This window comes from Pagrus major, chromosome 20 (assembly GCF_040436345.1).
Source record: "Pagrus major chromosome 20, Pma_NU_1.0".
NCBI classification, from domain to species: Eukaryota; Metazoa; Chordata; class Actinopteri; order Spariformes; family Sparidae; genus Pagrus; species Pagrus major.
Window position 1 is genome coordinate 3,559,427 of NC_133234.1, and position 18,074 is coordinate 3,577,500.

At 41.9% G+C, this 18,074-nt stretch overlaps 1 protein-coding gene across 1 annotated transcript in view; it reads right to left on the reverse strand.

The window, feature by feature from the left end:
• The window catches only part of llgl2 (LLGL scribble cell polarity complex component 2), a 40,768-nt gene that overhangs the window by 5,954 nt on the left and 16,740 nt on the right, over nt 1-18,074 (reverse strand). The window contains exons 4-20 of the mRNA XM_073489857.1: nt 15,766-15,847; nt 15,485-15,600; nt 15,005-15,163; nt 12,199-12,361; nt 11,941-12,073; nt 11,789-11,843; nt 11,440-11,594; nt 5,890-6,101; nt 4,921-4,988; nt 4,685-4,838; nt 3,447-3,551; nt 2,438-2,533; nt 2,009-2,205; nt 1,557-1,704; nt 1,278-1,425; nt 1,072-1,188; nt 815-981 (exon numbers count right to left, since the gene is read on the reverse strand). Of these exons, the coding sequence (XP_073345958.1) occupies nt 815-981; nt 1,072-1,188; nt 1,278-1,425; nt 1,557-1,704; nt 2,009-2,205; nt 2,438-2,533; nt 3,447-3,551; nt 4,685-4,838; nt 4,921-4,988; nt 5,890-6,101; nt 11,440-11,594; nt 11,789-11,843; nt 11,941-12,073; nt 12,199-12,361; nt 15,005-15,163; nt 15,485-15,600; nt 15,766-15,847 (2,275 nt within the window). The remainder of the gene's footprint in view (nt 1-814; nt 982-1,071; nt 1,189-1,277; nt 1,426-1,556; nt 1,705-2,008; nt 2,206-2,437; nt 2,534-3,446; nt 3,552-4,684; nt 4,839-4,920; nt 4,989-5,889; nt 6,102-11,439; nt 11,595-11,788; nt 11,844-11,940; nt 12,074-12,198; nt 12,362-15,004; nt 15,164-15,484; nt 15,601-15,765; nt 15,848-18,074) is intronic.

Below are 18,074 nucleotides of genomic sequence, written 5' to 3' on the forward strand. Positions count from 1 at the left end.
TTAAATGAGGAGCTCTGTTTTTTGCTCTGCGTCAGTCTTTTGCCTTTTTTTGGTACAGTCGACACAACACATGCTTCCAAAACAAACAAAGCATTTGAATATTGATTTGTATGTCAATTTCCATGGCAAAGGGTAAAGCTTTGAAACATTCAGGTCAGCCCTAAATACATCTTTAATATTATCAAAATCCAAGGCCTCTACAAGTCTTGAATAAATTGAATATTGATCATGCTGAAAAATAAACAACTGGTGTCCTTTACTGGAAAAGCCTCTGAAACAACAGACAATGGAACAAAACTGAAACCCAGAACAATGTTTATATACCTGCATCTTTCAGTTAAATCCAATTGAAATCTTTTATTAAAGTCAGTTATGGTTAAGGTTGGCAATACATTATATTTGTATAGTGTTGGATTATCTAGTGTTAAGCCAATTCCTGGTTGTAAAAAAATATGGATAAATCTGCTTAACCCAAAGGCTAATGTATCCCTTATGAAAATTTTTGACACTCTTCTTGTATTATCTAAGAACAAAGCAGAAGACACTCGGCAGCTCCTCTTTTAAATGGATAACTGTCACAGGAGCCACATTATATCAGCTATTGGTAATTAATGCCAGTTACACAAGAGCTTTAATTAACTTTTTGCCTGTTGTCTGGTTGATGGCTCTTTGCCTACAGGTGTATGCACTCAGCTGAAGAATGTGATGGACAAGAAACATCACTCTACAGCTACGTATGGTGGTCTTCTCTTGAGAAATCATCTTTTCAGCCGATCAGTGTGTTCCTGAGTGTGTGTCTATGTGTGATCCTGACCTTAAACTGTTCTTCAGATATGACCAGGAGGTGGTGTGAACCCTGCATGTCAGGTGAGCGAGCCAGGTCATGAGCAACCTCCAGGGGCTCAGGGAGAGGAGCCCCGTGACCGTCCAGCACCACTATGCCAACAACAGGAGCCCGGTGCATCAACTGGATCTCCTTAGCTGGAAGAAAGGAAGAAAGACAGAATGTTACAACAAGAAGACAGAAATGACAGACACAGTCTACCCCAAACATCAAAGACTATTTCTCACCCTGCTGTGCTGTGACTGGTTCGTCTGCTCTGTGCTCTACAGGAGGAAGGCGGAGCATGTACGCAAACACACAGCCGCCATTGGTCCCTGCCCATAGGGAGGGTGAGTTATGTGAACCTACAAGAAAATGAGGAGACATTTGAAAACCCCAGAGTATAGTAAATATTTTTTTATGGGCTACAATTAGTGTTGACAGTGTGACTCACTATCTGAGAGGAAGGTGTCAGCGAAGTACAGCGTCCGTACAAGACCGGTGAAGGAGTCGTCTGAGGAGCGAGCCTCAATCTTCCTCTGGACAGGAGCCAGCTCCATCTCTGCCAGTTCAGCCTCCAGACGGGCGTTTGCCTCCTGAAGCTACACAAGAGACGAGTGATAAAAGGTTAAAGAAAAAAAAATGTTTTAAGGAGGTGATAAGCTTTCTGATCTTCTCAGTACTGCTTCTATTGAGTCCCGATGACCAGATGAGCAGAGAGCTGCAGATCTACCTTGGCGGCATTGTTGACGTGATGTTTCCTTAGCGAGACTCTGCTGCGTCTGATTCTCCTGAAGGACTGTCGGAGGGATTTCTTAATGCTCTTCACTCTGGACAGAGGACCCTCCATGGCCAGCTGGTCACTGGGGTTTAGGGTGCACCTACAGTTGTAAAAATACAGTTAACAGATACAGTAATTAATGCATAATGTATACTATAATTTAACCTGGAATAATCTCTTAAGTCCTTGTGCATGTGAATAGATGTGTTTTTATGTGTGCTTTGATACAGCAGTCTCAGGGAAACTACAAATTAGAACCAACAAGAAGGCTTGTGACAAAGACAGTAAAAACCTGCATGGACCAAACTTGTGAGGAACTAAGCAGCAGATTTCTAGAATGTGAAAACTGAGATTAAAGCTGTATTTGTATACTGAAAGTTTACTCTTTCCCTGCGTCTCCTTACTTGACGAAGACGTTGTTCTTCTGTTGGTAATCATACAGGCCAAAGCCATGGCTGGTGCCAAAAGCTACCAGCTTCCACTCTGAGTGCAGGGTGAGAGCAGTGACCACAGCAGGAGGCTGGCACTGGACCAGAGCAAACGGCTGGAAGCCTGGAGGAAACAGCACCGGCTCCTCTCGCACGTCCAGCCGAGTGTGGCCCTAATCAACAAGAAAACCATCAATATACTGAGTGGATCGCTTTAACTGGCAGAGTTCTATTGTTGGGTGGTATGGTAAATTCAAAAATGTTGAAAGGGATGTAACAGGAAAGTAAAACACCGTTATGAGCATACTAAGATATTACAGATTTAATGGAGAGACGAGTAACACATTAGAACTGTTATGAAAAATGCATTTGTTCCTGCAGTAACCATCCAACTCTGCTCAATACCTTCCAGCGGAAACCCTCTTGGCCCTGCAGCAAATCCACAACTTTAGCCTCCACTGTTTGCTCTGCTGCCTCATCATTCAGTTCAAGCACCAGGATCTGGAAAGACAAATAATAATAATAATAACCAACCAATACCAACGGACGAGACTTTCAGGTTACCACCATTTATTCAGCAGGACCCACAACATGGAACTCCCCACTAGCTTAGCTGTTGAGCTGCTGCTCTCTTCCCAACTCCCTGTTTCCGTCTCAAATGTGTCCTTCAAAATAAAAGCACATGTATAACATCTTCGATTCCACCACAAGACACAGTGGAATACAAGTGTATATGCAGAACAAAGCCTCTGTAAAAGTGATATAATAAGTGGGGCTATAACACACCTATTTTCATTATCTATTAATCTGCGGACTAGGTTCACGATTAGTCTTTATTGTCTGGCCTATAACACGGCTAAAAAAAGAGGAAGAAAAAAAAAATCACAGCTCATCACAATTTCTCAGAGCCCAAAGTGACGCTTCAAATCTTTTTTTCCAATCAACTGTCCAAACTGTCATAAATTATGAAAAACAGCAAATCCTCACCTTTAAGAAGCTGGAACCAGCTAATGTTTGACATGTTTGCTTGAAAAATGACTGAAGCGATTAATCAATTACCAAAATAGTTCATTTTCTTGCAATCAACTGATCAATTAATCCACTAACCATTGCAGCTCTAATATCAAGATCAAGATGCCGGAAAAAAGGAGAGACACTAATTTCGTTCTCACCACTACGCCCTCACCCTATCAGCTCATACTTTGACCTGAAAGAGAAGTGCACATACCAGACATTTGCGTAAACCTTGTAGAAATGTAAGTTCCCTTTTCATACTTCAGAACAAGACTTTATGCAGTGACACTGTGTCAGTGCTACAGTAGCGGGGACGAATCCATTTGAGAAACCTTTAGTAGGTTAACTATGTTACCGTATAAACTAGTCAGTGTTAACAAATGTTTAGCAGCTAACTCACCTGCCCAGCAGTGCCAGCCACAGTCAGATAACCACTGTATTTACAAAGGTGGATCTTCTGAACACCAAGCCTCGGGTCATCACTGTAAGGGTCAAAACAGCCAACCTGGACAATGGGTACAAAGGTAATTTAGTAATGACATCATCAGGGTTATGTTACGACAGAGGTGGTCCAGGTTCTTAAAGGACATTATACAATTGTTTTCACAGGCTGTAGTACTGTGAAGCTTAAACAGAGATTTGTGTAAAATTGATGGATTGCCCCTTTAAAACAAACAAACACTATGTGAATCTAAAATCAATTTGCTTAAATCTTAACTTGTTTTTTCAACTGCAGATTACAGAACTTTAGTTTTGTTTGAGGTTGCCACAATGAAGGTTTGGCTCATTAATACAGTTTCCAAGTTCAACCACAAACACACTTCTCTGTAGATTATTCAAAAGGCAGTTCAAACCAAGCAATCTGACTGGTCATCTAGACAATTAGAAGATGATCAAATCAGCATAACAGTACACCTTGTTTATCACTAAAAATCTTATTCAGCCATTTCGATGGCAACTACAAAAGTTGGAGCTATAGCCAATATATTTATTGTTCTACACAGGGTGTGGTTTGTGGGAAATATCAGTGTGTGTGATGTTTCTTAAACATTTTTACTCATGAAAATAAATCTTGGCCGACAGGGGGGCTAAATAGACCATGACCGGACCTATCGGCTGTTGAAGAAACATTTGTAGAAGTTTTTGTAAGTGATTCATGGGATTAAATGAGTTATTCTTATTTGTTATTAAATCTACTTTCTTTAATGAACATTTAGTTGGATACATTTTTTTGTAAAATGTGAATTTTGGAAGCCATTTAATCCATCTTTTTTCAATTAATTTTGACATTTGGACTTTACAACACTCTGGACTTGACTCAACGGGGACCAGAATATCGTTCCTCTTGCTAGGGTGTTACTCAGGCTTGACCCACTTGCTGCAAACTAGGTTTCAGTACATATATAAATCTACTGGCATAACCAGTACTTAGTCAGACCCCATGTATTTCCAGGGAAATTGCTCCTCAACATGAACACATTTTGATAGCATCTTTTATTTTGTTGTAACAGTTATATATGTATAATTGCAATATTACACTTGAGCAAGCACATCGGCCCTGACCGCATCACTGTCATGACGATAAAGCTTACGCTCTTGTCTTGTCTAATACTGCTTAATTGTATTACAGACACACACCTTTCTGAATGGCGGCCACTCTCCTTCAGTGCCTTGGTTCATGTTATCATTGGGGTCAGCATCTGTGTGGAACACTCCAGCTGTGCTCAACTTATACATGGGATACAGACAGACTCCTGATGCATCCCAGAAACGCACTGTCCCATCCTCATGCCTGCACACACATATTAACAGAATATTGTTAATCTGCTACAGAAATGTTCCAATACAGATTTCCAAAGTTGAGATGAACTGACCCTGTGAGCAGCAGGTCTCTCTGTGGAGGGTCTGGGGCCAGGTTCTGGCCTCCTGTGATTGGCCATGGCTGTATGAAGAGAGGGGAAATTAAAGTTTAACAATAATAACAACTTAATGCCATCTGTTCAACCAGAAATGAAGGAATGTGTCCATATTCAGGATGCAGCATACCATATATGATGAGCAGCTTTAGAGTTCAAGGGGATTCTTTCAAGTCACATACAGGTTTGTATTTGGCTACTTTTGTCTCTCAGTAGAGGTACCGGTATATTGTAGTGGGCTCGCCTGATTTGTATTATACTTCAGACTGAAGTACACTCACATGTGTTTTAACTTACTTGTTGAGGTTAATGTAGCCTTAAACATAGTTGGACAATCAATTTATTTGTCTGTTTATTAACATGCATGGTTGTGGTCAAGAGGTACGGAACATAGTGTCAAAGTTTGAAACTTACATTTTGAGGAGACAAGACATTTAATCAACAGTTGATGATGTACTCACATTTCTAGCTTCATTAACTTATGACTGAAAAAAATGTAACATCATTTAACTTAAGTAAATACAGGATTTGGACTTGCTCAACAAATTAGACAACACACTGCTGCTTGTGATTCACTATTAGTTGTCCCTGCAAAATACATCCATCTGCTGTCAATTAGCATCTTCCTTCAACAGTGTCACATCCTATTAAAGCCAATTTGCAAACCAAACCATGATGCTTCTCTCAGACTGTACATTATGTGATATCTAAATCAACTTCAAGCACACAATTAAGGTTTGAAATGGCTGTTTTCTTTACTGAATTGTATTGCATGTATTCTGAAATTCCTTGTGATGTGACAAAAGCAGTGAAAAATGATCATGTCAATAAACACAAAGGGAAGGCAGAAAATGAGCGAACACAACAAACTCACGGGAATCAAAGGTCTACATCGAAGCCTTCTTGAAACAAGACCTTATGGTGTACCTTTTTAGAGTAGTGTGTCTTCTGCAAGTCTCCAGCAGCAGTGACCCTCTCCCACAGCTTGAGGGGGATAGCAGAGACGTGGTGGGAGCAGGTGATGGCTGAGCTGTGGAGGGGAACCAGGTATGGAGTCTGAATGACTGGCCAGCCCTCTGTCTGCAGGTCAATCACTATCAGCTCCTCCTCTACCAGGACCACCAGTGCACTGGGATCTCCTGCAGAGGGACAGGACAGAGAAATAAGAGTAATTGGAGATATACTATACATACTGATCTAGGATAGGTTATTCTCACTTGTATAGTACTTATTTAAAACCTCAGAGCATTCTCCTGGCATAGCACTATAAAGTATTATATATCTCTAAAAAAAAAAAATCACACTAAAACAGACCCAATTTAAACAAATTATCTAAACTGCTTCTTTGAAAGCAAAACCTAAAGAACACACCCAAAATAACTGCTATAACATTTCGCAATGCAAAACTGATTGCATGATGTGTGTGTATCAGAGACTGCATGTCTTCAGGCCCTCCGTAGGACAACACTGGGAGTTCTCAATGAGCATATGGATACATCCATATACATATATACAGTACTGTGCAAAAGTTTTAGGCAGGTGTGAAAAAATGCTGTAAACTAAGAATGCTTTCAAAAATGGAATTGTTAATACTTTATTTTCATCCATTAACAAAATGCAGTGAAAGAACAGAAGAGAAATCTAAATCGAATCAATATTTGGTGTGACCACCCTTTGCCTTCAAAACAGCATCAGTTCTTCTAGGTACACTTGCACACAGTTTTTGAAGGAACTCAGCTGGTAGGTTGTTCCAAACTGATGGTATTGCATGATGGATAAGTATCTGCCTGTATTTCTCAACATTGAGGACCATTAATCCTGACCAAATCTCCAACTCCATTTGCACAAATGCAGCCTCAAACTTGCAAGGAACCTCCATCATGCTTCACTGTTGCCTGCATACACTCATCATTGTACCACTCTCCAGCCCTTCGGCGAACAAACTGCCTTCTGCTACAGCCAGATATTTAAAATTTTGACTCATCAGTCCAGAGCACCTGCTGCCATTTTTCTGCGCCCCAGTTCCTATGTTTTCGTGCATCGTTGAGTTGCTTGGCCTTGTTTCCATGTCGGAGGTATGGTTTTTTGGCTGCAACTCTTCCATGAAGACCACTTCTGGCCAGACTTCTCCAGACAATAGATGGGTGTACCTGGGTCTCACTGGTTTCTGCCAGTTCTGAGCTGATGGCACTGCTGGACATCTTCTAAGTTTAAAAGAGAAATAAGCTTGATGTGTTTTTCATCTGCTGCACTAAGTTTCCTTGGCCGACCACTGCGTCTACGATCCTCAACGTTGCCCGTTTCTTTGTGCTTCTTCAAAAGAGCTTGAACAGCACATCTTGAAACCCCAGTCTGCTTTGAAATCTTTGTCTGGGAGATGATGCAGTATAACTACCTTGTGTCTTGTTGCTGTGCTCAGTCTTGCCATGGTGTATGACCTGTGACATGAAACTGTCTTCCACAACCTCACCTTGGTAGCAGAGTTTGGCTGTTCCTCACCCAGTTTTAAGCCTCCTACACAGCTTGCACAGTAAAGCACACAAACAAAATGTCTGAGAAACGTAAAAGTGCTGATGCCTCATCAGTATCAAAAAAGAAAGTAAGGCTATATCTTGACAGTTACTTTAACTTCAGTTTTTATTGAAGGACAGGACAAGTCTCGGCCAGAATGTGTCTTTTGTGGCGAGATGCTAGCTAATGACAGCATGGAGCCAAGCAAAATGAAACGACACCAAGAAACAAAACACCAGGAGACTATTGGTGAAGGTCAGGACTTTTTTGAGAGAAAAAAGCAGTATACACTTTCAAAAAGATCCACGGACATCAGAAAAGCATTTGAGAGAGCAGGCAGTGATTTACACAGAGCCACAGAGGTGTCATTTGAGCGTTCGCTGTTGGAAGGCAGCTAATCAAATCCCCTTTGTCTGAAAATTGTAGAGACACTGTGTGGCCCACAGGTGGTGGACAAAGTGAAAACTGTTCCACTTTCTGCCAATACTGTCAAAAGCAGAACTGATAAAATGGCTGGAGATTGTCAAAAGAAACTGCAAGAGATGCTTAGGAATGTTCCCTTTGCCATTCAGTTGGATGAAACAACAACAGTGTGAGACGAGTCTGTGCTCATCGTTTATGTGCAATATATTGACGGCAATGACTTGAAACAAGACATTCTTATGTCTACTGATCTATCCACAACAACAGGCCAAGATATCTTTATGACTGTGGACTCTTAACTCTCATCCAACATGCTGCTGCTGATGGTGCTGCAGCGATGATGGGCAAAAACAAGGGATTTAACAGCCGACTTAAGGAAAAGCCCCGGGCTGCGCAATATTCCACTGCATGCTACATCGCCAAGCATTGGCCAGTAAAAAACTTTCGGAAGACCTCAGTGACACCATGGCAACTGTTGTTAAAGTTGTAAACTTCATTAAGGTTCACCTTACAACAAGAGACTGTTTACCCAGCTGTGTGAGGATGAGGCGCATCAAAGACTGCTGTTACACAAAGAGGTACGCTGGTTGTCGCGTGGGCAAGTGCGTATGCGTTTTATGGAACTGCAGGAAAAATAAAGGAATGCAATTAAGCACTGTGAGAAAAGCTGACTGATGCGTTTTGGATCAAAACGCCATATCTAGCAGACACATTCACTGTCTACAATGAGACAAACAAGTGAATGCAGGGCCCTGAATCGAACGTCACGCAGTGAAAAGACGCTCTCAAAGCTTTTGTGCGGAAACTGGAATACAGAGTTGGGAAAATGTCAAAAGGGGAACAATTTCCACTGCTGATGAAACAGTCTGGAGGCAGTGTGCGTGCATCTTTACACACCAAGTGTACCCGGCACATGAACTTGCTCTGGGAAGAAATTAAGTTCCGTTTTGCTGATGTTGACGAGTAATTATCAAAAGGAATCGTGGGTGATGGACCCCTACATTTCCAGCCTGGAGGACGTGGAATACCTCAACTGTGAAGATGAGCTTGCTGACCTTCAAGCCGATTCGGTGTCAAAAAAAATATTTCCAGGTGAATGGATATAAAATGTTTTAGTCAAAGGACACACTGTTGCACCCAGACTGGCCAAACACGCAGTTACAAGGGTTATTCTCCCATTCAGCACTACGTACCAGTCTGAGACAGCCTTCAGTGCCCTTGTAACAATAAAAACAAAGGTCCGTAACAGGCTCGATGTCCACCAGGATTTAAGGCTGGCTGTCACTTGAATCACACCTGACATTCCATCCCTGGTCAGAGTCCGAGGAAGCTATTAGTTTATGAATGGACAGGATAAGCTGTGTCAAATCCAGTGTTCATATGATTTGCATCTGTGCATAAAAAATGCAAGGAAGTTACTGATTGTTAATGTTACTGTTAGAGCCAAGTTAATACTGTATAGCTGTGTCAAAATCAGCATTCACATGGATATGGATATGCAACATTCTGCCCCTGTTTTAGTTATTTGGTCTGAGGGAGATCTAGGACAGAGCTATATGTATAGTTGCTGATTAACCACTTACTAAGCTGCTAATGAATCATTACTATTCTTTTGGATGTGTGTGTACAGGCCGACTGTGTTGGGTTGTTAGGGGGGGCTCAGCTTTTCTTAGATACAAGTAGGGGGGGGCTCCAAAGAAAAAAGGTTGGGAACCACTGTCTTAAACCATTGATGTGCTTTTCCCGATCCTTGCAGCACTATCGAAAAATCACTGCTAACAAAGTAGCTCTGCTAATTCAGTTAGAAACATGTTTAATTTCCTATCACTTCTCCACAAATCTAAGCAAGCTACAATGCCAACAGTTAGTAGTAGTATAGTTTTCATTACTTAGTGCTAAAGAAGTTTGATAGTTGGTCCAATGCAAAGGTATTCAAATTTGCATTTATATGCAGGAGGTCAGTATACAGATTTTTTGAATAGATGAATAAAGGGATCTTGAAACCTTGTGTGTACATATAGACGAAGGCTTCACTTCCAACTGGTAATAACATGTGACCGGTATCTAGATACGTTATCCGGAGTATAGCATCCAATCAACAGGCCTTTGCAGTTAAACCTGGTGTAAATAATTGTACATTCTACTGCACTGAGATCAGATCACAAAAAGTATTTTAGTTAGGTGGAGCTGCAGATATGTAAACAAACATTTTGGACGTCACAGAAAGCAATGCCATTGACAGGCATCATTAATTTTTCAATAACTTTTTGCAATCGAAGACATGCTGCTACTTTTAGTTTTCTTCTGGTCACTTTAAGAGCTGAAAGGATTTTTTCCCAAGAATGTGGCCGTGCTGTATGGCCTGCATTTACATCTAAACTCAATGCAAGATCACCTCCAAATGTTGTCAGACGATCCGATCACCAACCATTCCAATCATGTGTATTAATATGCATTTTTCCATATCCAGATAAGGTATTGGGCTACAGATAACATGTTAATACCAGGTGTAAATGGGGTCGAGAAGTCATCTTTCACCAGGGGAATACTAGCTGGAGAAACAAGACTTGGGAGGGAGATGAGCTTTTTGGAAAACCGCCTCCCTCATCTGACGTCACCGGTTGCCTGGAGACAGGTACGCGACCGTCCATTAAATGTGACGTAAAAAACCAACATGGCAGCGCGCTACCGGCATTTCTCGGATGGACGGATCGGCACGGAAAACAGGAGAGTACATTCAAATGCAAATACAGTTCGGAGTTTTTAGACCGCAAACTGCGGCAGAGCAGGGCAAAAGTATCAGGTAGTTATTCCCTTGACTTTCGACCGTGATCGCCTGCCGTAGCGGGCTAAAACTACCATTGGCTGGAGCACGGGATTAAGGACGCTGTCGTTTCCCCATGTCGGAGGAGGAGTCCCAGGTTACAGGCTAGTGAAACCTAATCTGTGGAAGATAATGTTTTTTTTTTCTTTTTGGGTTGGCCTAGCTCATGGAATAAAAAAGGTTTTCTTGGTTGAAAGAAGAATAACTATTTTTTTCGCTGGGTATAAACTGAAAGAAAAGCCAGTTGTTTTGTGTTGGGTTTTTTTTTTGGTAATTGAACTAAACTGAACTGAACTGAGCTGGAGAAGCGGACATTGTTTGTTGTTTTCCTTGTTGTGGGAAATACAGTGTTAAAAGAAAAAGAAAGTGGTGTTTTTTGGTTTGTTCACCTTTGTTCTAAGGTTGTATGAATTTTGTTTTGAATTTATGCACCCTTTGTGTGGTTTACTTGAGAGGGATCTGGTTTTAAAAATTGTCAGGCTGAGCCCTGACTGGCACCCCAGGTAATAAAATAAAAAAACACAATAAAACCGTTACCCCTGAAGCCGTCACAAAATGAATACCAAATTGATGGAAACCGAGATTATGTTGGAGTTGTTGGATTTGTTGGAGATGGATATAGACTACAGGCCTTTCAAGCTTTGCTTTACAGCTTCCTTTTCACAACTGTGCATGAGTGTGTGTCATACGCCAATTGTTTGTGTTGGTGTGTTCCCTGCCTGTGTGCTGTGGTCCGTCTCTGATGACGAAGAAGTCGATGATCCTGGAGGTGAAGTCCAGAGCTATGTGTGTTTTACTGTGGATCACTGTGATACAGTGCCTGTCCCCATAGCTGGCCCTGGGCATACCACCACTGAACAGCAGGAACGGAGGTCTACACACACAAACACACAGGTTCAAGTTCAGTTCAGTTTACCCAGAGATTAATGAGTAACAATGGCTCATGTGACACATCTGAGAAATAAAGTTTAACATAAAACATGGGAGGACGTTGGAACCACTTTCAGCGAGGGAGGACATCTAACACATGTCACAAATTAATCTCACTGGTGAGGAAAGTGAACTCACCCTTCTTCTGTTGGTAGCTGAACTATTTTAGAGATGGCCTTGCAGGGGAAATGTCCTGCAGCGAAATAAAGAGAATCAGCCTCAAGAAAAACAAATTTCATGCCTGACAACAAAGACCAATGTGCAGGTGGAGTACACCTCTATTTCCTAACCGTAAGGAATGTCTGATTTCTCCTCCTCCTCGTTTTCGTCCTCTCCGCCCACCATCCATCGACAGTAACTTCCATCACTGTGTGAACTGAGAATGTAGCCTCCATCCTCTGTCCACCACACACTCTCCAGTTGCTATGGTTACATGGTGTTACAAGGAAAATACACAAGGCAAATATCAAGAGTTAGCATATTGGTTATAACCAGTTTATCAAGGACTGGCTTGTATTTTGCCTTCCACTGAGACACAGAAAAGTTACCTGTGTGGCAGGGATGTGCTGGAGGGCACACTGCTTCTCCAAATCCCAGATAACCATGAGACCTCGTCCGTAGCCAATAACAATCTGGTTTGGGTTTACTGGGTTCTCCTGTAAGGCCTCTACGTGTTCCAGATTCCTGCGGCCGATGTAGTCGTCTGGTACACTGAGGAGACAGGAAAAATACGATCAGTAGTGACTGAGAGGCAGTGTCCACAGTGCTGATTTGTTGATGACACAGTGATGTATTTTGTGTGTGAAAGCGCTTTAGTCTCAACAATCAATACACGTTTATATTTTTTACGGTCAGTCCATTTGAAATACAAAGAACTGAGTATTACCAAAGGGAAAAACAAACACTAGAGAACCTTCATACAAAAAGCAAAAGGTACAGAGTTTGAATGTAGGCTTGGGTTGTTTTTCAGGCCCATTTATTTGTGTGCATCCAATTGTAAATCTCAAACAATTAAAAGCCAGAAGACAACATTTACCTGAACAAACTTTAAAAAGGCTTAACATAGTCTCATTAACTGGAATCTACAGGGAGGTTTTTTTCTCATAGAGTAGGGCTGAAATTAACAATTATTTTCATATACATTCAGATGATTATTCTGTTGGTTACTTTTTCGATTAATTGTTTGGTCGATAAAATGTCAGAAAATGGTGATGAAATGTCAGTCAATGTTTGCCAGAGCCCCAAATGACATCCTCAAATGTCTTGTTTTGTCCACAACCCAAAGACATTTAGTTAACTGTCATAGAGGAGGAAAGAAACCAGAAAGTATTCACATTTAAGAAGCAGGAATCAGGGATTTTTTTTCTTTCTTAAATTACTTAAACTGACTATCAAAATAGTAGCTGAGTAATTTCATACTTGACATCTAATCAACTAATCGTTGCAGCTCTACAGTAGAGGTAGACACAGTTTAGGGATCACAAACTACAACAGATCTCACATTTCAATCTTGGGAAACATGTGTTCTCATGCTGCCACCAATGTTGGACTAGTAGGGGCCCCAGACTGTCACTGGGCTTTGACGCCAAAAGCACATGTTCAGCTTTGCTAAGAGTCTGGCCATTATATCCAATGAAGCGAGCGATTGCACTCTCACTGGCAGTTGTGTATAACAGCCCTAAAGTTCAAACTGTTTTTGAAGCCCAAGTTGAACTAAAATGAACTTTGACCTCAAATACACTTTTGTGGGTCTCTGCATTGCAGTTATGCAACTCTACTGTCCTATCCTGCCAGGACTCAGGTTAAAAAAAGTCTCTAGTATGGCAGACAACATCACCAGGTCAAAACATTTAATCTCTCTCAGTATCGTCTGTAGCATCCTAGTTTGCTGCTTTGCATGATTAACTGCTGTACTCCATTCAACACACTACTGTAAAAACTATGTGCTTTCAAAACCAAATATTTCTAAATAAATTGTATATTATCAATAGCCCGATTCACACTGCCCTTTCAGTGTAGGAATCATGCGCAGATTCTCCGCATCGCCGTCTGTGTGAAAGTCACAGATGCAGAGAGGGGGAACAGTTTTACTGCGGCTCTGATGCGCCTCTGGAGGTAGTATCAGAGCTGTAGCAGAGGTGAGCCGGCTTCTATGTGAATGGAAAAGCCGAAGGCGCTGATCAGGGGTGTGTCGGTCTGATGGTGATCAGTCTGACAGCTAAACAGATCCTTCAATCATCAAATAAAAGACAAATGACCCACGCTTCAACCTGCAAAGCAACGTGACAGGACCAAACAACAGTAATGTGGTAACTGGTAGTGTCTTTGGCAACTTATATGAGGAAAAAAATACTGCAGTTACACGTGGAAAAGTGTCTGTCATCCTGTCTGTCCTACCGACTCTTCGTCACATTTCTGCCTGAAAAACAGCGTCTGTCCCTGGCAGCAGAGCCAGGCAGCTACCGCAGTTGAATGGCGGTGGTTATGTGACGCGATTCAGAGCAAAATTGCTTCTGATTCTTTATGCTGGAGCTGCCTGGTTCAGTGCGAACAAACCAAGGCGGGGAAATAGCGAGCCTTTGCTGCGCCGATAACGTGGAGTCTCTGTGTGAAAAGGGCTAGTACATACTTCCGCCAAGGCACTCAGAGATTAGCCACCTAAATAACCTGATTTTTTTTTTTCTTTTAAGATCAATGCATTATTCCTTGATAAATTAACGAAAATGTTGCAAAACATCTCGCAATGTTTAAGAAAGTCAGAAAAAAAAAATTCCTGGATCTGTCCCTTTATCCAGATCTATACCAAAAATTATTGGGGTCTATTCGGGGCTGAGACCAATCCTCAATCAGAGTTTCATGGAAATTCGTTGTGTAGTTTAAGGTAAAAATGAATAAATTCACTTTCCCTGTTCCAGGAGGTTTCTAAGGGTGCACTCACAATAGGCAATCCATACCACGCCCAAGCACGTTTGACCCCCAAAGTCCAGTTTGTTTGGCTAGTGTGAGCGCTCCGTACTGTGCTCAAGCATGGTACACTTCATTGGCCCTGGCACGGTTGGAAGAGGTGTGCTTTGGCACAGTATGGTTACTCATGCACAAGCACAGGTGTGCAATGTAGACATGAAGTATAATCATGCGTATTACGCTTGAAACTCACCATGTGCTAAAAATAAACAACAAACCTCGAGAAACATGAACTATTCTATAAATATAAACTACAAAATGAGGATTGCGTCCCCTTCAGGTCAATGTTTAGTAGAGTGTCTTTGGCAGCATGTACAGCCTTTCTACTCTGCACCTCTGACTTAAAGTTACAAACAATGTGCAGTGTGTTGGTGTGTGGTAGCTGCTGACCTGCTGGCGACTTGATCGAGACTGATGTTTCTCTCCTCCAGCTCTCTGAAGCCTGGGACTTCAACGATGAAGACATGTCCTCCTTCTGTCCCCAACAGCAGCAGCTCCCCTGAGGAGTGAGCCAGCACTGCTGTCACTCTGGTCACACTTGGAAGGGCACTGAGATGGAGAAGAACAGACAGGTGAGATCACAGGAACTGAATTAATTCCCCAAAACCGCCAACAGAACTGTATACTCATACAGTATACAAGTAACAGCTGTGTTTTTTGCAGTAGCCATGTTGTTCAGGCAGGAGGCTTTGGTTGGAATAAAGTACCTTGGGATAAGGGACCTTTGGAGGAAGAAACTACAACTACAACCGATACCTTTTTGTTGAAATATAAAATAAAAAATTCAAATTCCTTGGTTCTGAAATGGTTCCTTCCTGGAAACAGGTCAAGAAAGGGGGAAATGTGTACAAGTGTGTCTATGTGTTTTACCCAGGAGGTCCAGTGAGAGTGAAGCGTCCTATTTCCAGAAGTTCAGAGAGTCCCTTATGGGCTCTTAAAGTCCACATGTGTAGACTGTTGTCATCCAGCAGAGTCACCAGTTCAACCTAAACATAAGCGACAATCTCTCAATACTGTCCAAAATGCTATTTAACAGTCACAAAAGGCATTTATGACTAGCAGAGAATTCAATTCCACACAAAAAAACAAGTCAGGCTACTTTAAAAAGCAGAAATGTTGTTGGGAGTGTGTTGTGTATGTACTAACTGTACCTGGTGGGGGAGGAAGTGCACCTGTGTGACGGCAGCATTCTCATCATGTAGACCCATGAACTCCACACCTGGAGCTCCATACCTGAGCACTGGTCAAGGACAGACTAGATTTGTATAGACATGGTCCTATTAGACATACTCGCAACAGGTTTTAATAAAGACACCAGAGTCCTGTATCACAATGCAAATTCAATTTTGCTGCTGAGCCCAACATTAGTGATCCTGCATCTCACACCTGTTGGCCCAGTTAATTCTGGGTTTTGGTCTCAAGCCATGAGCTGGCTCGTGTTAAAGAGGCAGAGTACTTGATTACAAGCAATCACATACATCATTACCATCAGAACCATTATGTAATATAACATGACACGGTGGAACTTGGGAAATTTGGTAATTGTCACAGGACAGAAAGTTTTTTGTAGAGAGGTGAAATTCAGTGTTAAAGCAACACTAGGTAGTTTTTCAACCTTAAAATAATGTTTCTAAACTCAGTTAAGTGGTAGAACAACGGTTAATAGGATGAATGGTGATGTTTCTGCAGCCTGAGGGGGGTCGCGCCGGCAGAAACCGCACTGTGTAACTTCTCAGAGCGGGTCGGAACCTATCTGACGTAAAGGCGTCTAGTGCGACCTGCTTTACGGCATACGTCACACGTTCATCGTCGGTGGATTTAGCCAGCAGCTACTTGGATTTTTCGTAAACCAACGCCATGGCCAAGCCAGCTAAAACAGCCAAGAAGGTATTGTCTGAGGAGGCGAAGAAAAGAAAGAAGAGCTGGAAGAAGAAATGGGTTTCAAGACTGATGGCGACCTAGCCTTGATGCTACTGGATTTGTATTGTCTTACTGACTTTCACTTTGAGTTGATTTGTTGTTATGTGGTGTTCATTGGGGCACTATTTGTCCACAGTTTATAACCATAATAAAGCCGGGAGATAATCTAATGCTGTCCGTTTCGATAGCTTGCACGTTTTCATGTAGTGACTGTAAACGATGACTAACTTACTAAAACACTATTAACGTCTTGTCTTGAAAAGTTGCAGATTCCTTAGTTAATGCAGATAATAAACGCAATTGTTGAACAGTGTGGTCGGGAGGTAACGTGCTACTTACTGTTGTCGTACCGAGTTGGTTGTAGTTATTACACCAAACACAACGTCAACTTGCGATTGTATTTAGTTACTCCCGGAAACATAGTTATATTTTGAGACGTTACTAAACACATTCACGCCCAAGCGTCGTGTTTTGGAAGTAACTTAGTCGGTGCAATCACTATAACCAACTCGGTATGAGAATAATTCTAGCATGCTAATGTGCTGTGCAGTCTATATGCTAACAAACTACCAACTGAATCTAGCTTGTTGTTGGCACTCGATTGATGTTTTTTCAGACGATTTCGTGATTCGCCGGCTCCATCAACAAAATCACGTGTATTCATTTCCCCCAGGGATGCTCGTACAGCGACAGTATTTACGACACTGGTAACAGATAATTGCGCTTCTCAACTAGCTGGTGGTAGTAATGAGTCCAAACTACCTAGTGTTGCTTTAAACTGAATCTTATCTATTGCACAATTGGTAGACAGATGAATAGAAATAAAAACATGCAACAAAACATGTCAAATTCCTACATTATGTGAGCATAGAGTTTTAAAGAGACAATATTTCAGTCATTAACCTTCATTAAGCAACTTATTAAGTTAAAGATAAATGCAAAGTGAGGCATGTATAATTCAGTGAGCTAAAAACTGTGGATTGTTTATGATTAAACGTGAAAGTGGATGTACTTTTTTTGTATACTTATCTACATTTAGGGCAAGTACATTTGTCACACGAAAGAAACCACAACATATGACCGTTGATAAAGTAAGAATGAAAAAATAAAAACAATTTTCAAGCCCTCGTATGAGCATAGTAGCTGCTAGATGGCAAGTGACTTTGGTCGGGAGGTCGTTCCACCACTGGGGCACCAGAGCAGAGAAGAGTTGTGACTTCGCTGAGCGACCTTTGTCTGCTCTCAGCGATGGCGGTACCAGCCGGCCAGCTGATTTAGTGGAGCGAAGTGCTCGCGCTGGGGCGTGTGGTCTGACCAGTGTTTGGAGATAGATGGGTGCAGTTCCGTTGACGGCCTTGAAGGCCAGCACCATAGTCTTGAATCTGATACGGGCCACAATAGGAAGCCAGTGGAGGTCATGGAGGAGGGGGGTCAGCGTTCTGGATAAGCTGCAACGGTTTAGTCACAGAGGCTGGGAGTCCAGCCAAGAGCGAGTTGAAGTAGTCCAGGCGGTAGATGACCAGTGCTTGGACCAGGAGTT